Below are 27372 nucleotides of genomic sequence, written 5' to 3'. Positions count from 1 at the left end.
TTCAATATTTTGAATTCTTAGTTCGTTTTTTATGCGGAAGTATTAAAAAACTGTTGACTGTCATTGAAACTGAATGTCACATGACAAAATCAAATTGATTTTTTTATAAAGGTGAAGCCTTAAACAAGATAAACACCTTCTCTGAGAATGTGCAATTGCTTTATGGAAAATATTGATCAATCAACCAAACGAAATCAAGAGCAAACGATTTCTTTCTTCCAGTTTCACATAATTCAATATTTTGAATTCTTAGTTCGTTTTTTATGCGGAAGTATTAAGCAGAGGTATTGTTTCGCAGCTACCAATATTTAATATATAAATTGTGAACTTTGATAGGCCCGGCATAGCCAAGCGTGTTAAGGCGTTCGACTCGGAATCCGAGGGTCGCGAGTTTGAATCCCGGTCGTAACAAAACATGCATCCCCTTTCAGCCATGGGTGCGTTATAATGTCAATTCCACTATTCGTTGGTAAAGGAGTGGCCCAAGAGCTGGCGGTAGGTGGTGATGACTAGCTGCCTTCCCTGTAGTCTGACACTGCTAAATTAGGGACAGCTAGCGTAGATAGCCTTCGAGTAGCTTTGCGCGAAATAAAAACAAACAAACAACTCTGATAAATTTAATATTTAGCGTTAAAAACCGTGCCACACGCTCAAATCAATTTGGACTTGAAATCCTGATTTCTTTTGGGCTGTGTAATACAAAACATGTACTTGCTGACTTATTAATTTTATCCGAAATAACTTTATCTAATTAATCTCTTTGACATACCTAAAATAACACTAAACCTCACATTTTATTAAATATTCAACTTTGTAGAAAACAAAGACACTCCTGATTAATGAACTTGTGAAAGTTTACCACAATTGATGCGATATAATAGTATTGCAGGTGCCAATTTTGTTGTGATTATTCATAATTGGTTATTCTTACTTTCGAAAGCAAGTATTCCAAGCTTGGATCTTCGTAGGTTTGATTCTGTAGAACTGTAAAACGTTTGTAAGCGTCAGTATCTGGAATCTGATTTATTTATTTATTTTTACGTTTAACGTATTAAACTAGTAAGCAAATATTAACAAAATGACAGATAAAATAGACATGTCGTTGGATGATATTATCAAACAAGACAGAAGCAAATTTCGTATTCGTGGTAGAGGTGGGGAAAGAGGAGGACGTGACCGTGGAGCTAGGCCTAATAGCGGAGGTGGAAGACGTTGGACTGGCAGTGACGGCGGTTTTCGTAATCGACAAACGCAGGGCTGGTCTAGACCTTTACCATATTCCAGGGTGATTATTTTCTTTGGAATGTGAATTTTAGAATTTAAAGTGCACGCATTTGTTAATTTATAGTTTAAATCCTGAAATATTAAATATATTAAAACATATTGTTGATTGGTGTGTAATTACTATATCTTATAAATTATGACTAATATACTTGTTAATGTTAGACTAGAGTTATATGACTTATTATTAATGTAGTGTTACGTACACATACTCTAGTGCTAGCATAATTATACCTATTTTCAATTCAACGTAGGGTACTAGTAGTAACACTAAAAAGTAAATCGAATCATTGTCAGTAATAATGGCACTTATAAGTAACATCACCTTACAACTTTGCTTGTATATCAGAACCATGTTACTTTTTGATTTTTATGCAAGTATTCAAACATAAATATGCTTCAATTTTTTTATGGTACCTTGTATATTATTATAAATACTAATATGCATGTTTAAAGGGCTTGGACATGATTTGGAATGAAAAATGTGCTTCAAACGTTTTATTTTGAAGTTGAATATTTAAATCCTGGATTACTACTATTGTCTTTACCATAGGGACATTTAAATTATTCTGATTTACAGAAATACAAATAAATATTGCATCTTGAATTAGACATCAATAAAGCAAGTTACATCGTGTCAGAGATCACTTACTGCACATGATTTGCCACTTAAAATTTATAATCATTGAAGCTAGTCCTTTGGTTAGAGCCAACATCAATTACTCCATGGGAAGGGAGGAGTTAGGGACCTTACCTCTGCAATCGACATTCTATACCTTCTAGTTTCAAGTTCCAAGTTAATTTTTAAATTGTGTGAAAATTACAAATTCAACACTTAAAACACAATTAAAGCCACACATAATGATAGTGAGTAGCTAAGAGGTAAATGTTTTAATAATACCACTAATTCAAGAGACAAAAAACAGGAGAATTACACTCGTGTAACTTTCATAATGATGGTGTGTTATATGATTTATTAAAGTACAGTATAAGTTCTTATATTAGTGAAAGCAGGTTAATTTTCATCAGTTACATTTTCCAACATTTTTCTCCTGTAGTGCATAGTTGTCAACTGCATTTGGTGATGGTAATATCTAAGCCTAGAATATTTAATATCAAAATATTTTAAAAAACTTTTTCACATAATCATACAAGCTGATCACCATAATTATTAGCTTGGTAAGATAAAATCCTAAGAATGAAGGACCTGTTGGTCATTTTTATGTTGTCTTATCCACTAAAACTATTAAGAAACTTAATCTTATTCAATTTACTGCTTAAATTTTCCTTGTATACTAAGTGACTAGGCCTACTTATGTTTTTCTTTCAGCCTAAACAGCTTCCAGATAAATGGCAGCATGACATGTTTGATGGTGGGGTGGAAGGAGGTGTAGTGAGAGAACTTACTACTGGAGCTACTAAGTTAATGGTCTCCAATTTAGATTTTGGTGTATCTGATGCAGATATAAAGGTGAACTTACACTTAATTTTAAAATCTTTTTGTACTGAATTTGAGTTAACTTAGTAGTAAATGCACGTGTTAAAGAAGTTATTTTCGGAAGACCTCTAGTCTGCAGGTAGTGAAATTCTGCTGTTTTAATTAAGAAATTACTAGAAAATTTCTAGATATTTCATACTTTAAAATAAAGTTGATAAAAAATAATATTATTTGTAATTCTAAACAGCGAAACAGCCAGTTTACTGAAATTCATTTAATTACCAGTCCAAACTTGTTTCTACTGGTAATTAATTCTGCAAGTGAAATGTGTTATGCTTAAGGTTGAAGAAAGGTAGGAAGAGAACAGAATACATGAGAACATCTTTTTTCTAGAAATTGATTTCAATTTTGTGTTTTAAATAATGAAAGTTTGTTCAAAAATAACAACTATATTTTGGGGGATTTATTTAGCAGGTATAGTGGTGTTAGTTAGTTATCACCATTAGATTCCATCTAGGAACATAGGGCCGCAATCGCTTGCGGATTCTTCTACAAGTATTTAAGTGAGTAGGTTGTTAGCCCACTGCACCGAGCCGTCCCTAATTTAGCAGTGTAAGACCAGAGGGAAGGCAGCTAGTCATCACCACCCACTGCCAACTCTTGGGCTACTTTTTTACCAATGAATAGTGGGATTGACCGTCACATTACAATGCCCCCATGGCTGGGAGGGCGAGCATGTTTGGCGAGACGCCAGGCGTGAACCCGCGACCCTCGGATTATGAGTCGCACGCCTAACGAGCTTGGCCATGCCAGGCCTTATAGTAGTTTCCATTGTATTGTCATACTGTATAGTTCAAAGTAACTATCAATCTGTCTAGATACCAGAATGTTCAAAAAAATATATATATGTTTAGAGCCACCTTAGTATAAATGAGGTAATAATTTTGAACAAAACTTTAAATCTTGTTATCAAAGATTAAATGTTAAAGAATATGGTGAGTTTGAAGAACAAATTAGAAATTCTCGCATTATTGGCTCGTTCCTCTAACTTGTACAATAATTATAATTTTATAAGTTTTTTTTCTTTTATAGAGAACCACAAACATAACTTATATGAAACCAATTTTATTCAGAGTTGATGATTTAAATTTTCAAAAGCACTGTTGGTGTTTTCAGTCTGTACCAAGTAACATAAAGTTTTAAAATGTCTGCTATGTGCAATATATGTAAAACATAAAACATCAGCAACATTAGTACATGCAAAGTTAAGTATGTGTTCAAGTATCCTTTAGTTGCCACATGAAAATACTCAGTGATGTATTTAACATTGAAAACAAAATCAAAAGAAAATAAGCTATGTAATATGTAACTTTTCTAAACTGGTAATGTTTTTTATCCTTATTAGTAAATGTGTGTGAACCCTATGGTCTAGTCTAAAATTTTTTTGTAGTGTGTACAAACTGAGGTACGCCTCTCAAATGTTTATATGGAATGCCATCCAAAGAATGGTTTGCTCATCTTTATATCACACATTTCTCATTCAACTAAAAAAAGGTTGAAGATGTTTCAGCTGTAACATATGTTCTAAATTTCTTGTAGACTTTTCAAAAATTTATTGCTTGTTTTGAAATTAGTTATCTTTCCAGACTTTCTAGTTTGCATTTACTGTGCACCTTAACCATTGTATGAATATTTTTTAAAAAATGAGAAAATGCCTGTTCTTGCTAAATTAATGTCTTATACTACGTAATTTAGGTTCATACAAAAGATACTAATATACTAACAAAACAATTTAGTAAAATCAAGATTCAATAAAGCAAACTTTTTTCCCTATTATTATTCAGAAAGTTAACTCATGTATACAATCTGTTTCTCTATGTTTGTATATAAATGTACACAGAAAGTGTACAACTATCTTTGCAGATGTAAACATGGTGAAACAGTTACTTTAATATGTTTGGCAGACTTATGGATTCTCTTCTGATAGTTATAAAGATACTTTGAACTTGTCTTAGAGGTGGTCTGCAGTATGATATTAAAACAGCAATAGGTAACAGTTCCTAGGAGGAACAAGGATTGGAAAAATTTGTCAAGAAGGTTTATCACTCATGCATTGATCTTTGATATTTCCACAGCCACTGTGAAGGACATAATTATGTGATGGAAAGCTCAAGTTTATACTTGCACAAGTTATTATGAAGCCAAATTTAAAACTCAAATTTTTTTCTGCTGCAAATAGTTTGCCAGTTGTCTACTGGTACACTTGGGGAGACCGTAAAACTGTGAAACCGAATGTCACCTCACAATGCAAGCATGTGAATGCATGAGTATATATATATATAAACTGAATAAAAGGTAACAAAACCTTCCAATTCTATCAGCACAATACTGGAACAGGACTTCCAATTTCTCTCTCTAACTTTAAAATTCTCTCAACAGCCAAACATGATACTGAACTTCTTATAAAAGAAACATTACACATTATGTCAGGGGTTCCTAACTGGTGGGTCGTGACCCCCAAGGGGTCGCAAAGCCTTGGCAGGGGAGTCGCATAGCCTTGTTAGAAGTAGCTTGGGATAACATTAATTTTATTTAAATTACATTTTCAAGTCGCAAGTGCCAAAAGGTTGGGAACACCTGCATTATGTATTCCTATTTTTAAAAATGATCCATTCAGTGTTTACTATTCGAAGAGCCATTCATTGCTAATAATATTGAAATTTGATCTTATAAAACATTTTGCCATCATATACCACATTATTTCATTTCAAGTACTGTCCCTTTGAGCAGAACATTAAATACAAACATGCTAAACACTTTCAAATATTTAAAATTGTCATGTAAACATCAATCCAAATGACTAAGTTGTCAGAACTTCCTGATTTGTTGGTTATTCATTTAACTAAGAATGATTTCTGTCCTGATTTAGCTCACTAAATTTGGTGACTTTTGTGAACAGTAACAACATTTCTATATGCTACAGTGATATTTGGTGCATTGTATGTGTAAGCAATTAGAGGAGGGGGCATACTATGGGGTCATACCTTCCTAAATAGATCCTAATGGCATGTGCATCCTACATTCCAAAAATGTTTTATAACTACAGTAATCTCCTCGGTGTGGATTCCTGTATGTGGTGAGGGGACCTACCAGGGAAGGTTCTGTTCTTTCAGTTTGCCTCCTATGGGATCTAAACATCCCATGTGTTTGCCATGCATGGTGACCAGTGAAGGGGAGGAGAGATTCCTGGTAGTTGATTACCAGGAAGGTTCTGTTCTTTCAGTTTGCCTCCTATGGGATCTAAACGTCCCATGTGTTTGCCATGCATGGTGACCAGTGAAGGGGAGGAGAGATTCCTGGTAGTTGATGGATCCAACCCTAACACACCAATTTGGCCTTGAATTCCTGTTGATGGGTGGCTCTCCCAGGATCAGTCAGGTGGTCTACTTGGGCTAGGATCAACCGAGTACCAGTGTTGGATGTTCTCAACAGGTGTTGTGGACATTGTATCTGATGCTATGGTTTGGGTATAGTGCTTATGAAATACTAGCATTGCTGCAGTACCCTTGTTTGACACTGTAGTGCATTCTTTCGTAGGGCTCCATGGTGGGTGAGGTCAGTGGGCACCGAAATTTCCCTTTTTATTATGGATCCTCCAAATAAAAACTTAAATAAAAGTGAAAAAACAGTCCACGTCTTGAAGTTTCTGAGTAGCAATCTTCAACATCGGTAGTACCTGTTGTACCTCATTTTATTATCCTACATTCTCTTTTAGACAAACCTTTAGGGCATATGTCCCTCTTTTTTTTTATTCAGAAGGGAGTAAAAGGACTTGCTGGCTCTCCAAAGTCAGTAAACAGTAAAAAAGCTTTGATCTGGTGACATACTGGTGGAAACATCCACATCTCAACACAGTGAACTCCTCTTGAACTCAAAGGCAATTGGGAATATACCTATTGAGATGGTTTTGGAGAACATCCCGAAGTCAGAAATTCTTGCTGGTTTTTCCACTCAAGGAGTTTTTGCAGTGAGGCATATCTCCACTCGCAAAGATGGAATTACGATGATGACCAGTATCCTCGTTCTGACATTTACATTATCACGTGCACCTGTCATCATCAAAGCAGGTTATCTTAATTGCAGGGTATGGCCGTACATTCCAAACCCTCTCTGATGCTTCCCGTGTCAGAGGTTCAGTCACTCAAAGACGTCATGTCATGGTTTCTTGACATGTGCTTGTTATAGTGGCAAGGACCATGATACCTATGAGTGTGAAACAGACCCTCATTGCATCAGTTGCAATGGCTCTTGCCCATCCTACTTTTATTCTTGACCAAAATGGTTGGAAAAAAGAGGTGTAGCATTTGAAAACAATTCATAACATTACTTACCCTGAGGCTTGATAGTTGCTGTCCACCGCTTCAACTCGGACGTATGCTGCTGCACTCCATTCCACAACTACAGTGTGGGAGTGCAGACATATCTGACTGTGCCTCCAAAAGAATTGTTCTCCAAACAAATGAAAAGTCTTTTGACCTCCATAGTTAAAAAAGTTGATGAATCAACTTCAACACCCATCTCCATCCCTCACATACATTCCAACAAATCCCAAGATCCATTTTCATTGGTTCTGGATACAGGCAGTTCCTCAGATACATCTTATCCTACCCCAAGATGCAAAACAACCATTTGTTTGTGTCCTCAATCACTGGAATCCCCTTCCAACAGCAAATATCAGCCCAATCGACCCAGGGCAAGATCCATGGAGGTTGATAGTCCTCCCTCGAATAAGGACAGTAAGGAAAAAAGACATGGTTGTAAACAGAAGGGTTCTCCACCCAATTTGCCTACACATAAATAAAAATGGCCACCTTGATACAATGGAACTGTTGAGGTTTACATTCTAATCTGGATAATATCAAAACACTTGATTGCTTCCTATCATTCTGTATGCAGGAAACACTTCTAACATCTGCCAATACAGTTACCTATTGGCAGTTTTCTTTGTACAGAAATGACAGGCTGTGTGATGGACGAGTGCATGTAGGGGTGGCACTGTTGGTTAATCGGCATGTGCCCACCCCATCTTTGCCACTTGACACACCTTTAGAGGCCATAGCCATTCATGTTTGCCTGGGTCATACCATTACTGTTTGTTCTCTTTACCTGTTGTCTGGAGAGACATATGATGAATCAGACCTTGATGCTTTCAGTGAACAGTTGCTGTCTCCCTTTTTAATCCAGGGGGACTTTGATGAACATCATCCCCTCTGGGGAAGTGCTGATATTGATAGGAGGGGTTGCTCTGTGGAGTATATGCTTTCTGATCACAACCTTTCTCTTTTCAATACTGGTTCTTCTACTTATTTTCATGCACCTAGTCAGTCCTTTACTGCTATTGATCTCTCTGTTTGCTCCCCTTCATTGTTCTCCCATTTTTCATGGACGGTTGACAATAATCCATGAGGCAGTGATCATTTTTCTATAATTTTAAGAGAGATTGGCTGTGGTCAGTGCCACCTGACCCTCGTGCCCTGATGGAAGCTGGCCCTCTTTTACTGCTCTTTCAGAACTTGATCTTGCCATCGTCTGTAAGTTATCAATAGACAACTGTGTGGCAGCATTAACTGACTGTATTATACAAGCAGCTGCTCAATGTATTCTTAAAATCTTGACACATTTTCCACTATATCCTCATCTGTGGTGGAATCCTGCCTGCCACATGGCACGGAAGGCTCAAAAACAGGCCTGGGATACTTTCTATAGATTTCCCACACTCTTAAATTGAAGCGCTTTCAAGCAGGCCTATGCACGTGCTTGGTAGGTAAGATGTCAAGGCCATAAGGAGTCTTGGATTAAGTTCACAACCAGCATCTCTTCTGCCACCAGTTCAGAAGTTACATGGGATAAGATTTGAAAGGTCAGTGGGCAATATAATTCTGTCCCCCTCTCAATCTTGCTCTGTGAAAGTCAGAAAGTAGCTGATACCCGGAGCATTCCCAGTACTCTTAAGTAAAAGCTTTTGCAGAATATCTAGCACTTCTGCTTCTTTCTTTTTAGCCATCAAGACTCAGGCAGAGCGATCACCTCTTTCCTTTTGAGCTGATTGTCTCTACAGCTATAATCGTCCCTTTACACTGGTGTAACTGAAACTGGCCCTTTATCAGTCTGGCAGTACATCAGTTGGACCTAATGATGTACACTGTGAAATGCTGCATCATCTATCTCCTGCTTATCTTACTGTTCTTCTGATTGTTTTTAACCAGATCTGGCAAGAGAATATTTTTTCCTGATGCCTGGCACCAGCCTATTGTTCTACCTTTCTCTAAGCCTCGGAAAGATCCCAAGATTCCTTCAAACTACCATCCAATTGCTTTGATGAGCTGCCTCTGTAAGACCTTAGAGAGGATGGTTAATGCTAGTCTTGTTTGGTTCCTCGAATTAAACAACCTCTTTTGCCCGCCCAGTGTGGGTTCTGATGACAGCACTCCACCATGGACCACCTGATTTGACTTGAAACGTCAATCAGAGAAGCCTTTCTCAAATGACAACATCTTGTATCAATATTCTTTGACATTGAGAAGGCTTATGATACAACATGGAGGTATGGCATTTTGTGAGACCTCCATATATATGGGTTACGTGGCCATTTGCCCATTTTTATTAAAAATATTTTAATGGACAGGAGATTCCAAGTTCGTGTGGGTTCAACACTTTCCCGTTCTTTTCTACAGGAACTTGCAATCCCTCAGGGTTGTGTTTTGAGTGTCATACTTTTCTGTATAAAAATTAATACCATCACTGAACAACTCCCTCTCACTGTTGCAAGCAGGCTCTGTGTCAATGACTTTCACATCTCATGGAACATGATGTATATTGAGAGGCAGCTACAGAGTGCCCTCAATCGTTTACTGAAGTGGACCACAACAAATGGCTTTAATTTCTCTCTGTCTAAAACCGTTTGCATACACTTTTGCTGCCAATGGGGTATTCACCCTGATCCTGAACTCCATATCAGTAAAGTTGTGCTGCCTGTAGCCCCTGAGACAAAGTTCTTGGGGCTTATCTCTGACTGTAAGCTGACCTTTATACTACACATTAAGCAGCTACAGGTCAAATGTACAAGAGCACTGAACATCCTCCATGTCCTCTCTTCCACCATATGGGGAGCAGAACGATGTTCTGTGCCAAAGATATTATCATGCTCTTATTTGATTGAAACTTGACTGTGGATCACTGATCTCTGGCTCTACCAGGACCTTGGCCTCAAAGATGCTGGACTCCATTCATCATCAAGGACTTTGGCTTTGCCCTGGGGCTTTCTGCGCTTCCCCAGTTCAGAGCTTATACATAGTCTTATGAACCTTCTTTGTGCCTATGCCGTTTGCAACTGTTTTTACTATATGCTTCGAAACTTCAATCCTCAACAAAGCATTCCACCTGGGGTTGGGTTTTCCTTCCTTGATGGGCCATACTTTTTCAGAACAGATAGTCTGCCATTGCTGCTTTTGGCCTTTGTATCCAGGTGCAGTTGGATGAATTGGGTCTGTTCTTGGATAACATTGCTGTATCCATTGGTCAGCCCATCCTATCATGGCTTATTACGGTCCCGAAATGTGACCTTTCTTTAAGTCATTTGAAAAAAGCATATACTGCTGATTGGAAGTACCGTCATTTATTTGCTGAGCATCTTTTGAACCATCTTTCCATTCCTATTTATACAGATGGTTCAAAATCAGGTGTTTGTGTGGGTTCCGTCATGGTTTGTTGCGGCTCAGTGTTTGCACTTAGAATCCCCTCTACAGCTTCTGTGTTCACTGCTGAACTGTATACCATTTCTCTTGCCCTAGATCACATAAAGCTAAGTGGTACTGAAACTGCACTATTTATACCAACTTGCTTAGTTCTCTACTGGCCCTGGAATTGCTTCACATTGATTCACACCCTGTTCTCACCAATATTCAAAACTGACTAGCCCATTTCTCTTCAACATCTACTTCTATCCAGTTTTTCTGGATACTGGGCCACGTTGGTATTTGCTGGAACAAGCTCGCCAACACCGCAGCTAAATCTATCTGTTCTGGCACTATCACCGCTGTGCCTGTTTCATTCATGGACTATGGTCCTGTATTCAAAGCTCAGCTCCGTACCAGCTAGCAGTCGACTTGGAGTGAGCAATGCAAAAACAAGCTTTTCCAAATAAAACCCTATATTGGATTTTGGTCGTTTTGCTTCTGTAAGGATCGGAAAGAAGAAATTGTTCTAACTAGACTATGCATTGGTCAGTTTTTTAACTCATCGTTTTCTTTTATCTGGAATTGATGCACCAGTGTGTAGTTTGTGTAACACTCAGGTCACAATAAGCCACATTTTACTTTGTTGTCATCGTTACAATTTTCAAAGCTGGCACCATTTTCAACATGTTCTGTCCCAGGGTTTGTCCATAATGTTAGATATTGTTATTGGTGATGGTGACACTGTCCATCTTTGTAAAGTTTTTAGTTTTTAAAGGCCATTAATCTTTTTAATGTCATTTAAGGTTTTTAATTTATATATTAAACCTTTTTAATGTGGTTCTGTTTTAAGAATCACAATCCATCTAGTTCAATTTGAAATTAGAAAATGGCTGTAACATTAAATAACTCAAAACCAAGACTGGAAAGGCCAACTTCAGGTAACTAACGCTGCTGTTTGAACTACTTGTTAGTCATCCTAGCGCGTCATTATCAAAAGTTTGCTACACATCTTTTAAAACTTTTATTACTTTTTGGAAATGGTCGTAATGTCAAATAACTCAGAACAAGGACTGGAAAGGCCAACTTCAGGTGATTAACAGTGGTTTTTTGTACTTACCTCTTTGTCTTTTTGGCATTTTATGATAATTACAATTATGCTTCAGAAAGTCTTCTACAACTCGTATTACTGTAGTTTTTCTCTTAATGCTGTAGACTAAATGTAAACATTGATTTTATGCCATGTATGTTTCTTTAAACTTTGTTTTGTTTTACCTTCATTTCCTTTTATGAATTTTACTAAATTTACTTTAATTTTACCTTTTTACCGAATGTTTGGTGCAGATAGCCATAGCTGCTTTGTTCCATAAAACACTAAATCAACCAATTAACCAACTGACTATAGTAATGCAATGGAACAGCAGTTTGTCCAGAAGATACCTCCATTTTCCAAAATTTTTTAAGCAAGAGGTCCTCCAGACCCTCTTGATATGAGGTTGTTCCCCTACACACACACACACACATTGCTACTTGTACTGTGAGCAGTAATATACAGCATGCTTGCACAATGAAAGTTTTAGTTATGTTATATTTGTGTGAATTAATTCTTCTATCAATAATTGTGAACAATAGTACTGATCTTTAAAAAAATGAACAAATATTCTGCTAATTACTTTTCATAATATCATAAGCATAATTAAGTTTTATCAAACAAATTATTGGCAAAGCTTGGCCTATTGATTAGCATGTCAAATTATGGATTCATTGTTCAAATAGTTTTACCAAAATAAATTCTTGCATTATACTTGATAGTCTGAGTGCAACAGAAATGTAATGATCACATCTTTGTGTTTGATGAAACAAGATGTCAGTGGATGCTATTGAATACCAGTCTTCCCTTTAGTCTGTCAGTTCAAAATTAGGGATTACTAACAAAGATATGGCTTGAGTAGCTTTGTGCAAATATCCAAAAACAACCAAACTAATAAAACAAATCCCCAATATTTACATCAAATGCTCATGCACAGATAAAGCATATGTATATTTTTTTGTACTTCAGTAACATCATGAATAGCAAACAAGAAACCCATGTAAATAGTAAATAAAAACAAATCAGCAGTGGTTCCCTGCCCCACCAGTACAAACATGTTTTGATTATCTCTGTAGAATATATATTAACTTCACAAAGTGATATTATGCTTTTCATAGGGCATAAAATATTCTATCCTAGACCCCCTGAAAAGGGCCATTAATCAAGGAAGTTCATAAGACCAACTGCTACGGCCAGCTAGTCATAGCTTATGACCAAAATTTATTAACTTCAATAAAATGTCTTCTATATAATCTCATAGGAGATAATTACTCGCTTTGTTTGCATCTCCTTTCTCCTTCAACTATGAGTTTATGCTATTCTCGTGTTCCACACCTAATACAAAAAGACAGTCTTTCTGTGGCTTGTCTTTCCTGTGTCAGCATCTTTCTAAACTCTGTACACCCATAACAATTTCTCTAAACTCTTGTAACTCATTTAAATCTTGTGGCTCCATACAAATTCATTTGACACTTAATCTATCAGTGTGTGGGATGAAGAGAAAAATAAACATTGTCTAAACTGGGTGTATGGTAAATGTAGTATCAACTAGTGTGAGAATAACATTAGTATGCTCTTTTTGTAATACTTAGTTATATCAACTTTTGTTTATGAATGCTTACTTAATACTAGGTGAGAATACCCATTAAAGAAAAGGGAAGGCAGAGTTCTGTCTCAGGACAGATATCAGTCAATTCAAAGAAATTCAAATGTTAAATTGGTGAAATAGAAAATCCCGGTTCTTAATTTCAGTACCCAAAACTGTTGAACAAATAGCTGCTACAAACATATACTTACTCTGTAACATTCAGATGAACATTTACTGACATATAACTTCAAAAAACTGAATTGTGGAACAGCATGTGTATATATTAATAATACAGTTGATCAGTAGTTTTCTGAAGTGGAGTGAACATCACATTCTGGCATATGTTATTGTTGAACATGTGAGATTTGTGTTTTATTCACAATTTGTGCCAATTTAGCACTAATCCATCCAATTTTACATTTTGATACACAGTTGTAAAAGTAATAAAAATATATCTTATTTTGTGTGTAATTGGCCTATAGTTGTAAGTTATAAAACTAGACAGTCAAGTTTAACATTAACATCACCCAGTTGGCAAAGAAAGTTTTCAAACTTAATGGACTGTTTGAAATCTCGTGAAAATTTGATTCATTGACATTGGATGTTTATTCATTAATTTATATGTATAAACTATTAAAATATGTTCACGTAATTTGAACAAGTATTTGAGTTTTTTTGTAGAATATTTAAAATTACATTAAAACTTTTTTGCTAAAGTGAATTTCAAGCCTTCATTACGTGTCCACAGTTAGTTAATCTTTACCTGTAAAATATCAACTTTCTTCATGGCTAATTACATATCCTGCTTTATAGAAGGTAATAATTAAGCAGTTTAACTGATTAAGTATTTATGCCTTTGAAATTCAAAGCCAGAAGTGTATAAAAATGTTGGGAATGTTCTATTTCAGGGTGTGTTTTTTTTTATCCCCATTCTCAGGCAAAAATCCTTAAACGATAACCCATGAGTATTATCAGTCAAATTCCAGTAATTATAGACACACACACACAATGGACCATTTTTATAGTAAGATTAAAAGTAATTTTTATTCATTTTAACTTCAATTCATAAGCTCAGCTATGAATTTAACATTAATTTTTTTGATAGATTGTTTTGGCAGTGGTAAGTTTTGGCAAGTGTAGAGGATAACGTTTTGAAAGTCTCCTGCCTTTCATCTTCAGGTCTCCACAACAGGCAGTTGCCATCCATTCTACAAAGTTTCAACAAATTAATTTTATGCTTTCAACAGCAGTTAAGAAATTGTATTTGTTTATATAATGATAAAAGGTTATCAAAATTATCAAATGTTAATAAAGTAAAAATGGAATATGTGGTTGCTTGCATTTGGTAAAACAGTATTATTTCCTTTTGCTAAGACTAACATCTTTTGAGCATTGTACTCTGCTGTGAATGTAAATTTGAGAATTTAGTGCACATTTTACATTACAAACAATTAGTATGACAATAGGATAAAGTATGGAAAATCCTGTTAGTCAATAGATGTTTTAAACGTTTTTCTCATTGGATGTCATTTAATAATCAATTTAAAATAAAAATACAATTATATAGCTCTTTCATTAAGAAATTATTTTGCAACTCTTCTGTTAGATTGAAAACATTCAAAGAAAAGTACGAGATAGAAAACTAGCTTTGGCTATACACAAGTTGTAAATCAAAATTGTTTATCTGCTGTGAAATATAATGCTTTTTATGGTTTAAAGAAAAAGGTTTTTTGTCCTAGTAACTGTTTAAAATTACAGAAAGCAGGAAAGAAACATTTAACAGATCAATTATGTTGCAAAATTTAATTAAAATATTTGTAGCAGAAACTAGGAATTATCCATGTTATAAATACAGAGTACATAAGTTGTGTGTGTTTGAAAGTGCACATGAATTGGATTGGATTACTATTAAGTGTGGTATGTTGTCACTGTATCTAGAAAAAAATACTAAGAACAGTTAAAAACTAAAATTAATATAATTTGCTCAAGTAACTCAAAACTAAGTATAAATTGCTGGAATGACTGTGTCAGGATACATGAGCATGTGTTTCTAAATAACCTTGTAAAAGTTTTGAAACAAATCAACCTGAACATATCAGACTCATCTGTTTATTATTTTACAATACCATCCTTTTGAAATACAAATGAACAATTCAAGATGCTTATTATAGACTAACAGCCAAAATCCAAGTTTTAAAAATTAAAGTAAGTTTTTAACTTCTAATATATGGCATCTTTAGGAACACACTATTATGCCACAATTTTTTTTATTGTTTTTGGTGCAGGAATGTTGAAGAATTTTTAAAGTAAGCAAACTTTACTATACTTTTACCAATGCACTGTAATTTACAATGTTAGGGAGACGTGTATTGAATCAATTTAGTAGAAATATACAGAATCTTCTAACCAAGAGATTTAGAAAAGTCCACCTTTTGAAAAGTGTTCATGTTATAGGTTTTGTTTTTCTTTTGTGTTTCATCACCTAAAATGGCAGTGATGAGCTTTAAGTTCTTACTAAGCAAATAATGGCTTTATTATGCAAGATTTCTAAAAAATAAAATTATTAAAAACCTTAAGTTATCTACGAAAAACAACTGTACTGTGCAAAAGGTTTTGCACATCTTGATTTTGAATGATCATTTATATATTCTCAACTTTGATGTACATTTGAGATCTTGAAACCCTGAATGAAAATTTTAAAAATTAAAATGTAAATATTTGGTTTGAGTGATCCATTTAATACATTATAATATTAAACTGAAAATAAATCAACTCTATCATCTGAGAACAGAAATGTAAACCTTTAATTTACCTTTATTAGGACCATTTCATAGCATTTCTTTTTGTGGGTCAAAAGCCTCCCTGCAAAATTTCAAGCTGTTTATGAAAACGCGTGGGAGAAATTCGAAAACTGAGTAAATTTAATACCTGGATGTATACGTAGTTCAGTTAAATCACTACATAGATATTTTTAAACAGAGAAAATTTAAATATTGTAGTCTACAAGAATGTGTTTGGATGTGAAGAGATATTGTATTTCTGTAGTATAAATTATAACTCCCTTTCTTTCATGCAGGAACTGTTTTCTGAATTTGGTGCCCTGAAGAAGGCTGCTGTTCATTATGACAAATCTGGTCGTTCTCTAGGTACTGCAGACGTAGTTTTTGAACAACGTTCTGATGCAGTCAAGGCTATGAAGCAGTATAATGGAGTACCATTAGATGGTAACTTTGATTTTGCAATTTTAATATCTGTGTGTGTGTGAATTTTTAATTTGTTTTCAGAAATTATTCTGTTATAATATGTTCTACCTTTGGGTGAGCTCTTTTGGATCAGTTGGCAAAAATAATGCCAACATGGTGCTAGTTAGTATATTTTTTCAGTAGTGTTTGCTTGGTTTAGGCAACATACAATGACAGAAGTTGTAAGCTTACACTCACAAACAATGTTTCAATAGAAACTGTAATACTAATGTATGACTAACTCAAAATTATAAGATTTACTGATTCAGTTACCAAGGAATAGATCAGGGGTTCCCAACCTTTTGGCACTCGCGACCCCTTACCTAAAAGTTTGAAACCCATGTGACCCCCTACTTATGGCTTACTATCAGCAGCTTAATTTTTCTTTTATTTTCTGTGAAGGAGAGGGAAAGAAACATCTAAAAAAATATTTAAAAATTCTGTAATTATTTATTAGCAAATTAAATCACATTGGTCCAACCTGAATTCACAAAAAGAACATATATTTCTTAAAATAATATTAACATAGGTTTGAACAGCTATCCAACCCAGCAAGTGAGATGCCTGATGTTGCATTTCAGCAGCAAGCTTTGAAATTCGTGGCCGAGCGTTTGTTAGAGCCAGTCTCATGTCATCTCCAACATCCAATCTGTTCCTATTCTTTGTTTTTATATTGACAAGAGTGGAAAATCCTGCCTCACACAAGTAGGTAGAAGCAAATGGAACAAGGACACGTAAAGCTATCATGCTGTCTTTGGAGTATGACTGAGCCACGGATTTCACCTTGAAGAGATCACGAGCTGAAGAGTCGTTCCTTAGATCCAGAAATTCATCTTGGATATCATCTGGGATGCTGGATACATCAAGTTCAGTACAAAATTGGTTCCTTACCAGGGCCTCCAGTTCCTGTGATAGCTCAGGGAAGTAACGCTCTACTTCCTTTTCTAGAGACTGAAGATGTTCCGGTAATCTCATCCTTGAGGAACTGATCCAGTTGGATCTGAGACTCATCCGTCACTCCACAAAGTTTTTCAAACATAGCGATGTTTCCAAGATTGGTTTTCCGTCGCCAGTTCTGCAGTTTGGAAACAAAGGCCCGAAGACTATCTTGAAAAGGAGAACATGTGTTTCCCTTCCTTGAAGCTTCAAATTGAGCTTGTTCAGCTGGTCAAAAATGTCGGCTAGGTACGCAACCCTTTTATTCCATGCTTCATCTTCGAAGTGAGCTACAAGATCTTTCCTTTCTTGAATCTCCAGGAATAGCTTTATTTCATCTTTCAATCCAAATTTCCTTTTATTCCATGCTTCATTTTCGAAGTGAGCTACAAGATCTTTCCTTTCTTGAGTCTCCAGGAATAGCTTTATTTTATCTTTCATTTCAAAGACACAATAACGTTTCCTTTCGACAACCAGTGTACTGCTGTGTAGAAGAGAAGGACTTCGTGGTCAGCATTCATGTCTTTGCATAGTTCTTTGAATAGGCGAGTGTTGAGTGCTTGAGTCTTCACATAATTTACAATATTGATTACAGATTCAAGCACTTCCTGCAGAGAGGCAGGGAGAGTCTTACTGGCGAGAGCATATCGGTGAATCATGCAGTAGATGCCCTTTGCTTGAGGTGCTAGCTTCTTCACTCTCGACTGGAATCCTGATTTCGATCCCAGCATAGCCGGTGTCCCATCCGTACAAACCCCACACAGGTTTTCCCATTGAAGATCTTCGTCTTGGAAAAAAGTTGAAACTTTTTCCATGACATCATCAGCTTTTGTTGTGGTTTCAAGTGCACTGCAGAATAATAATTTGTCTTTGATGTCACCTGAATTAATGTATCTCACGAAGACAAGCAACTGAGAACATGACTCCCCTGCCAAGGCTTTAGGACCCCCCAGAGGGTCGCGACCCACTGGTTGGGAACCCCTGGAATAGATGAACTGACCTTTATTATCTAACTCTTAACTGAATCACTTACTGAATACTAAATGTTATTTTTATTGTTGCTTATTTTCCACTTGCTATTCAATGTTTCGAGATCATAATGTCATACATCCTCTTGCAAATTGTATAATTTAAAGTGTTAATGTACTTTAGAATAGTTCTAAAATTTCCAAAAGTAATTTATTCTAATGTTTTCCAGCACTTTAAAAACAAACTTCTTATATATATATTCAATTTAATTTATTAAATTATTAGAAAGTTTGGATGATTTGGTGTAAATTTTGGTAATAAGTTTGTTTATGGTATGCAATAATAGTCAAAACTACCAAAACTTTATTGGTGTTCATTGTAAATCTTTTTATAAAATCACAGATAAGCTAAAAACCAAAAGTACATATTTTTACAAGTTATGTGTTTATTTTGATTACTAAATAGCTTTATAATTTGTGGAATTGAGTTGTTATTTATCAGAAAGTAAGAAGGTCTCAGAGTAAAAGTTTTATACTTTATGTTCAGTGTTTTGATGAAACGTTTTTTCTCAGTCTCCACTGAGAAAAGTCCAAATTCAGTGTTGAAGAACAAATGTTTTAATTTTGATAAATTCTTCTCAATACAGTATCAGCATTAGTTTGGTTATTCTGATCTTGGCATTATTGATTGCTTAACCTTAGATTCTTTTGTGAAAAGTATTTTAATGTGTCATGTAATTATCTCTGATGCTGTATTTTCTTATTTAATACTCTTCTTGGTAATCATTTAATTTTTCTTATTTTCTCAGAACAATATTGGTTGCTGATTAACTTGCTTATTTAATGATGTTTGTCAGAAATGATTAGAATTAGATTACTAACAGTCCAACTAAATATAGTACCATTAAAGTCATTAATGTATTTACACAAAGTAATTATAACTAGCTCTAGCTGCGAATAAAACGTTGAAAAGAAAAAACCTATTCTAGCTTTTGTCATACATCTTAAATACTACATAGAAACACTGGTTTAGACAGTTTCTTTCAGCTTTTAATGTAAAGATGTTAACCATTTTAGTGTATTTTTGAAATCTGACCATATCAACAAATTTTTGCTTTAAAACGTGTAATGCTTTTATACTTATAAAGCTAAGTGATAAAACATAAACATGATAATAGGAAACATTTAAACATTTTGAAATCCTCACAATTCCAACATCAGTAACTTAGGGGTACAAAACAAACAATATTTGTAACAGAAATATATACATAACAGTAACACATTTGAATATACAAATATAAGATGAGAAAATATGTGGCATAAATGAGTTAGTTAAATTATTATATATTTAAATCAGATGAAAATTGTGTATTATTTAGGGACGCATGGTATATAATGTTTCTTTTATAAGAAGTTCAGTATCGTATTTGGTTGTTGAGAGAATTCCAAAGTTAGAGAGAAATTGGATGTCCTATTTTTCTATTGTTCCAATAGATAGCAAGATTTGGGAAGGTTTGTGACCTTTTATCCAGTTTTTATAGATATGCATTCACATGCATGTGAAGATGCAAACAATATTTGCAGCAGAAAAAAATTTTTGAGTCTTAAATCCAGTTTCATAATAAGTTTCAGGTAAATTTGGGGATGGTTAGTGTTACCCAAGTTTTTTTGGTTTTTTTAACTGTTTCATGATAAGGAAGCTTTTTCTTCCAAGATATGGTAAGATGTATAATGTAAGTTTGGGTATGTTAGGTGGTTTGACAAACAATTTAGCTGAGAAAGAGAAAGTTATTTTCTTCAAGAAATGCATGGGGTAGTCATTTTAAAATAGAATGTTTTATATGGAAGTAATTTCCTTGTGAATGGCTAGATAGGATGAGGTAAGTTTGTAGGTTGTACTTAGTAGACAGAGAATAATAATGCATTCGAAAAAGAAGGGTATATATACCTGTTTGCCTTAGGCACTTGCAGTTATAACATAGGTAAATTCCGTGTACTCTTAAAACCTTTTACTAAGAACAAATTTACACCTGACTCCTTCCAATCTTCCTAAGAAATCTGTCAGCTTCTTCTCCTAGAAATGGATAAACCACTCCTTAATTGTATATAATTGTTTAAATTCCACTGTGTAATTTTGCCCTGGAGACAGGATACACCTATCTGGGCATGATAGAATTAAATGAATGTTTTGTATGGTCTGCTAACAGAGAGAGTTGAATGTAAATAATTAAGTTTTGGTCCAAGTAATAATTCTTGAAACTTTTTGTGACCTAGAAATGTAAGAACAGCTAAAAGCACTGCAGTAGTAATTTTAAAATGAAAACAAATGTATGTTGAATTGTATATCTTGTAAAACTCAACAGGGTTTTGTGAATATGCTTAAAAAAGTAGCTTACTGTTTTCTGTTTGAAAATAAACCTTCACTTATCATACACAGCTCTGTGAAATCCAATTTAAAAATAAACATCATTCTGTTTACATTTGTTTATAATACCCATGTTACTATTGCTGATTTAACAGTTAACAAATTACAAGTATGCTTCAAGGTTAAGCCATTAGTAGTTTTCAAGTTTTGTTCCAATGTCTGTGAGAAACTTTTCATCAAATTTTTGTCTTTATATGCATGAAACCTGACTGGTGTATTTTATTCAAGGTCGTCCAATGTCTATCCAGATTGTCACATCAATCACGCAAAGAGGAGCAATAAGTAGCAGGATCGGAAGTGCAGTGAGAGGAGAACGTGGCAGGTAAGACATACATGTGACTCCTAATATATTTATCATCTACACAGACTTTTAAATGTTATATAGCAATGCCACAAGTTCTTTTTTTTTTTTTTGTGCAAATTTTATTTCTTTTGATATAGTTAAAAAGTAAACCTACTGATTTAAGTCTGCTCTTTTGGTAAAGTATAAAAGTTTTCTAACAGTCTCTTGTTGGTTAGTGTAATGTTTTATAAGGTATGATGCAAAGGTGATATGCTTAAGTCTATGAAAAAAATGTTTAATCTCAAAAACTAAAATAATAATAATTGGAAATATTTAATCTTTCCCTAATACACAGTTATCATTCTTATTTTGATTATATACAGTCACGAGCTTTACATTTTATGAATATTCTGGAGTTAGTTGCCATTTAATGTTAATATTTTGTTAAAAATTTACAGTTAAAGTATACTATTAATACGGTAATGTATAAATGGCACAGGATTTCAGTATTTTTATTTAAATGTTTCTGGTAATTTTTTCATGCTCATAAAACACGTTAGTGATGTTGAAACTTGGTAGAGAAAGAAAGTTTGTAGATTAAATAAGTAGTATCAACTCTTATACATAATAAAGCTTTTAAACAGTTTCAAGTAAATAATATCACTGTTTGTGATTGTTGTGGCTGACACAGAATAAAGTATTGAAGTAATTTAGTGTAATTAAAATATAATGTAACTAACTGAAAAATTCCACTTACCTTCCTGCAAGTCAACTTTCTGTAATGCAATGTTTCATAGTGCATAACTATTGAGAAGTTAGTGATTATGTCATTGTAAAACTAATTTAACCAACTTTTATGTAATATCACTTAACATCCAGTTATTAGCATCACTATCAATCTTAAATCTGAGTAGTCAGTTTTAACATTTTAAAGATATGATTAAGTAGTCAGTAGCCAAAGTTTCAATTGTTTATATAGAATCAATTCCAAAATAATAGTAATAAAGTTTTCCTTTAAAGAGTCAGGCCATCAAAGTGTTCATTACTTTGTTACATTTTTGTTGTCTGTGAATATGTAAAAATGGTGATTTAAGATCAATAAAATACAAGTCAGTATTTTACAAAGTGGCAAAATTACTGTTTTTAAACACTTAACAGTTGAGACTGAGATTTAATTAACATATTAATTTAAGTTATTAATTAGTGATTTCCACTTTATACTAAATAAACTGACTGGGAACTGGTTGAATGCTATTCAAGAAATTTTAGTTCACCATAAACACAACTAGAATTGATTTGTAAACAATTTCTTTTAACCCTTTCATGACAAATCATGTGTTAAAGGGCATGCCATTCCATTTGTTGACTTATGTTCAAAATTTTATTGAAGTACTATTTATGAATTTGTGTCAATAAGTTTGGAATTAAATTGTAGATTATAATTCAAACTTTCATGAGTTAATTTCTTAATGTAAAAGAACACACCTAAATATAAATTTTATTGAGTCACGTGGTATGTTGAATGCAGTACGGTTTAAAATTAAATGTTTGTGGTGTCAAAATACTAAGCCTGCTGTTTCTTACAGATTAGGAACTCAAATTGCTAATATTAACAAGCTAGAATATAAAATAAGAATTCCATATCTTATTTTGCTGAGATATGGTTTATGTACCAAATCAAACCCTTCTTTCTGTTTTTTGAAAATGGTCCCTTGTATACTTTTGCTACTAAGAAAATTAAGTTTAATAACTTATTTCTAAATAGTAATAATGTATAATAACTGAAGTGTGACTGTATATTACAAAATACCAGTCCACTAAAACACAGCCAAGACAGAAGACTGAAGGTTAGTTTTATATTATTGGATATGTAACATAAACACACATGCACTGCATCAATGCAAGGTATATAATGTTAGCTAGGCATGACTAGGAGGTCAACATGAGAATATATCATTATGAGACTAAGGTACTTAGGGTAAACATTTATATTTTCGTGTTACAATATGTTGTCATTCCAGCATGAAACAAGCACAATTTATATTTTATTTCCTAATTTTTTATGATGGTTAAGAGGTTGATCAAATGACAGATCCTGCATACTTAGAGTATAAAAATAACACAAAATAGTCTTACTGAAAGCAAACATTTGAAATGTATTTAGGAGTAAATATTTGAGATTTTGGAGATGAAGAATAGTTTTCTTAATTATAACATGAAATCACTAGTAACAAAACTATTTTCAAAACAAACAAATCTCTAAGAGAAATATTTAATTAAATCTGGTTTTTTGTGTACAAAAACTTGTAATCTTTACTAAAAATATATAAAATTTTGTGAAGATACATATGCCATGTAAAAAGTTAGTGCAAACACTTAATGTGTGCAAATGTGTATACGAACTCTTATATTAAACTGAGCCCGTAGCAAAAGGGTTAATGGCAATTGATTTAGCAGTTTGCCAGTTATAAGCTGACACATTCAGACTTTTGTCAAGTAACAGTTTAAATCAATATTTAGAAACTTTAATAGCCAAATACAAGAATAGTTATACAAAATATTCAGTTGCTGTAACCAGTAGAAATAATGGTTGGATAGCTTGTCTGGTGGAAAGACATTAAAAAAACACTAAATACAAAGTTATTGGAGATGAAAATTCCTAAACAAATACAGCTTGTTGAAATGCTTCTGAAAATATTAAGAAAAAGATCAGAAATTAGTAATGATATGAATACAAACCATTTTTATAAAAGGCTAATTAATTAGTAGTAGTAACCTTGTCACTAATGACAAGATGATAGTTATTTATAGGCCATATATCAAAACAAGTATAGCACAGTTTCTTTACAGTACTATTGCAATGAAAAATTATGGCATTGCACTTGTTTAAGATATTAGTATAAATATTTAAATATTGTAATTGTAGAAAGAGTTTGAAATCACTTGTATGATACAAATCAACACACTGTTTAATCAATGTATTTTGTTAAAACTGTTAGCATTCAAATTAACAGTATTATATCTAATGTTTTTAAACTAAATTTGGATAAGTGGAAGAATACAGAAATACATGAATTTACTACTTTTATTACTTTGATATGCTGTTATGAATTGAAGCATTTGTGATAGGATTGTTTTTTCAATTAACATACTGTGTGTAGATTGGAATCGTTGTGTCTATTGTATTGCATAAGTCTAAAATTCTGAGCTGTAATATGTTCATATTTTCACAGGTATTTGTAAGCAACATTTTATAAATCCATACATTGAAATGATAACGTGAAATTAAATACTACAGGTCAAGAGGTCAGGGCAGAGGTCGTGGAGGCCAGAATCGAAAACTTCCCACAGCTGAGGAATTAGATGCTGAACTTGATGCCTATGTGAATAAGGTAACTACTTACCATAATTTTGATAAATACATTGAAAGAGTTGAACTACTGAAAGATATTTTCTTGGTCCACATAAACAACTTTCATAAAAGATGTTTTTTATAATTACAAAAGTTAATTTTTCTTTCATGTTATGACAGTTTTAATTTTTCTACTTTATGAATCATTTTAATTTCTGCAAAGAGATCACCTAGTATCATCACTAGAAAATAATCAATTAATTGGATGTATCAACATAACAAATTAATCTTATTATGCAGCTTCAGTTATTAATGGTTCAGGAAAAACTGACATCATGATTTTTTTTTTTTTTTTTAAGTATCCTTGTTGAAAATGTACAATTCAATAGAACTGTTGATCATTTCATTTCTAACAGTATTATTAGTTAGGGAAAAGTTACAAGGTTGTCAAGTGTGTTTAAAGCATCAGTACAAATTGTATTATATAGATAAAGTAAGCTAGGTAGAACTAGCTGTATGATACAAATCAACATTCTGTTTAGTCAGCATATTATATTTTTATAGTACTAAACTGTTACCAGTTCTGCCAGTAGTAGATTTAGTAATACTTATTAAAATGTATCTAATGGGGGGAAAATTTTTTGATCACTGATACAATAAAACCTACATATTGATTCAAAGCAGGAACCACACTTGTATTGAGTAGCTTTGGCATCAAAAGGTTCATGATTACTGAAAGTAATAAACAAACATCAGAATTTAAGTATGTGCTGTACTACTAGTTAGATGTTTGCATCCACATAAATTAAAATTACAAAAGTAAGTTACTTTATTGCTACACAATAGGCCTCATTAGAATTTAATCCATACTTGGTGCTGTATTGGAATTAACGTAAATTTACAAAAAACGTTTGTAATTTTTATGTGAAAAGAACAAGTTTCATGGAACTAGAACAAATTTTGGCTTTTAGACTTTCTAATATACTGTTATATTAAGTTGTAAATTTATACATTTCCTTTTTGCATTTATAACTGAATAAGAATATCCTCTTGTGTTTCAGATGGACTAATAAAGAAAGAGAATTTGTGGCAGTTGCATTTCTCCATTGAACTTAAGGGCATAATTCTTCCAGCAAAAAAGACACCAACGTAGGACAGAAATGAATAAGGCACACTGTTTTTCAAGTGCATTCATACTTATATATTTCTTTTAATTTCAGTTTGTGATTTTAAAACATTCTAAATCAGAACCATGTCTGTGTGTGAATTATCATACTCATTTGATTTGTTACAAAACTCACTCCATACTCATAATAAACATTTTGTATTGTATGTCAACCCAGTTGCCCTTTTTTAAAACTTTACATTTTTACTTGTCGTTAACCAGTTGTGTAAATGAGACTAAATAGATTTTCAGTTTAAAAATTTGGTTCAGAAAGGTTCCTTTCCTTCTCTTATTTATCTGCAAATAAAGAAAAAATATCTCACCAGACTTAAGGTAAATAAAATGTATGTGTGTTGGAAGTAAACTGAATCAAATACTTTTACATTTAATAATCTGCTTAGTGGAAGGGTATGTAGTTCGATAGAAGGTAAAATGAAAGGATAAAAAAATGTTTATCAAATAATGGAAAGAGAAATTTAATAGCAAAAATATATATTTCTAGTCATCTTTAAGTGTTCTGACATTTCTTTAAGAAGTATTTGGTGTTAAACAGCTTTATGTACAATAACTATTTCAAGGAGACAACACAAAGGGCTCAGTAGCTTGTATTATCACTTTCTTTGCCATGTATTTAATTTCCTTAACATACTAGTATATTTGGTCAAAGCTGGTTCATAATTGTTAAAAGTACATAAACAGTAAAATAAATTTTGGTTTTTATTTTTATTTGGTGTGCACTGTCCTCAAAAGTTTTAACTTTTGGAGAGATGTTCTTTTCAGTTCCTTTTGCAAATATGTTTGACAAATGCAAGATACTGAACTTGCATGGTGTAAGAACTTGCTGTTATTTTACACACATTGTTTAGCATGCTGTATCAAACATAAGGTGTGGATGTGATAATTCTTGTTTACAGTAAACTTGACATCGAATATCACTTCTAATTAAAGAAATAATGTACGAAGGCACTAATTGGAAGGTTCAATGAAGTCTGGTGACCAAAGATGTTTGAAATTTTATTTTGGCTAAGGCTTGCAAAAACAAGATATTTCATCTGGAAATATATGGATAGTATTATTATGGTCTAGTACATAGGTATATAAGAAATGTATACAACGAAAATACTTTAAATAGTTTGCTGTAGCAAATAATGTTTTGCATTGCATTTTAAAATCCTAATGACTGTACTATTGATTACAATATGACATTTAATACTGCTTGTCTCAGTTTGTTAGTTTATATCATTAACACACAAATGTTAGAAATATTTTCACTGCCAGTTTCAAATTACACACAGTAAGACTAAGGGCAACTGCCTGGTAAGGGAGTTGGAAGACATGTTTTCCTTGCATGTGAATTTTTACATTAGGTAGTCTGTGAACAAATTACACACAACATAAGGTAATTTTATGTAAAGTTCAATTTAAAATTAAATTTTATAATATTTTAGGAATCATCTTTACAGCTAGAGCCACTATAACTGAGACCAATGAAGTCTTGTTTTAAATATGGAATTGATATAAAGTACAAAATGTTTGTCCAAACATGATATTCATATATTTCCAAGAAAGAAATACAACTTCAACTTATTTGATATATAAAATATTTTTATATGGTAAATTATCACACTGCTGTTGTTAATGAAGACAAAATTGTGAAATATATGTTTAAATTTCTCATATTAAAGAGGTTTTTCAAGATCCTGTTATGGTGTATGAATATGTTGAGGCATTTTGGAAGTTAATTTCTATGCTTAAACTTAACACTGAACTAAGGTAACTCTAAGTTAATGTGTATTCTTACTCTTCAAATATAATTGTTTCACATATGGCAAAGTTCATGGTTGAAAGTTGTCTCTGCAATTACAAAAACA

At 33.2% G+C, this 27372-nt stretch overlaps 2 protein-coding genes across 2 annotated transcripts in view; one reads left to right on the top strand and one right to left on the bottom strand.

The window, feature by feature from the left end:
- The first annotated feature begins 907 nt into the window (after window positions 1-907).
- LOC143255239 (THO complex subunit 4-B-like) lies at window positions 908-27202 on the top strand. Its single transcript, XM_076510581.1, has 6 exons — window positions 908-1285; window positions 2612-2752; window positions 16207-16354; window positions 20930-21023; window positions 24283-24376; window positions 25398-27202. Exons 1-6 carry the CDS (start codon window positions 1079-1081, stop codon window positions 25404-25406), a joined length of 693 nt encoding a protein of 230 aa, XP_076366696.1. The 5' UTR covers window positions 908-1078; the 3' UTR covers window positions 25407-27202.
- The window catches only part of LOC143255240 (ubiquitin-conjugating enzyme E2 S-like), a 37416-nt gene continuing 35557 nt past the window's right edge, over window positions 25514-27372 (bottom strand). Inside the window, exon 5 of the mRNA XM_076510584.1 lies at window positions 25514-27355. Coding sequence (XP_076366699.1) covers window positions 27299-27355 — 57 coding nt within the window. The 3' untranslated portion in view covers window positions 25514-27298. The remainder of the gene's footprint in view (window positions 27356-27372) is intronic.

The sequence above is a fragment of the Tachypleus tridentatus genome, chromosome 7, assembly GCF_004210375.1.
Source record: "Tachypleus tridentatus isolate NWPU-2018 chromosome 7, ASM421037v1, whole genome shotgun sequence".
Lineage (NCBI taxonomy): Eukaryota > Metazoa > Arthropoda > Merostomata > Xiphosura > Limulidae > Tachypleus > Tachypleus tridentatus.
The sequence above is the reverse complement of the archived record's forward strand: the minus strand, read 5'-3'. Positions and strand labels throughout refer to the sequence as shown.

What these genes read in the sequence shown, in the direction of transcription:
- LOC143255239 (XM_076510581.1), top strand. Translation starts at nt 1,079, where the DNA reads ATGACAGATAAAATAGACATGTCGTTGGATGATATTATCAAACAAGAC. An exon ending in GACCTTTACCATATTCCAGG is followed by an intron (nt 1,286 to 2,611) that starts GTGATTATTTTC and finishes TTTTTCTTTCAG; the next exon opens with CCTAAACAGCTTCCAGATAA. An exon ending in GTGAGAGGAGAACGTGGCAG is followed by an intron (nt 21,024 to 24,282) that starts GTAAGACATACA and finishes TAAATACTACAG; the next exon opens with GTCAAGAGGTCAGGGCAGAG.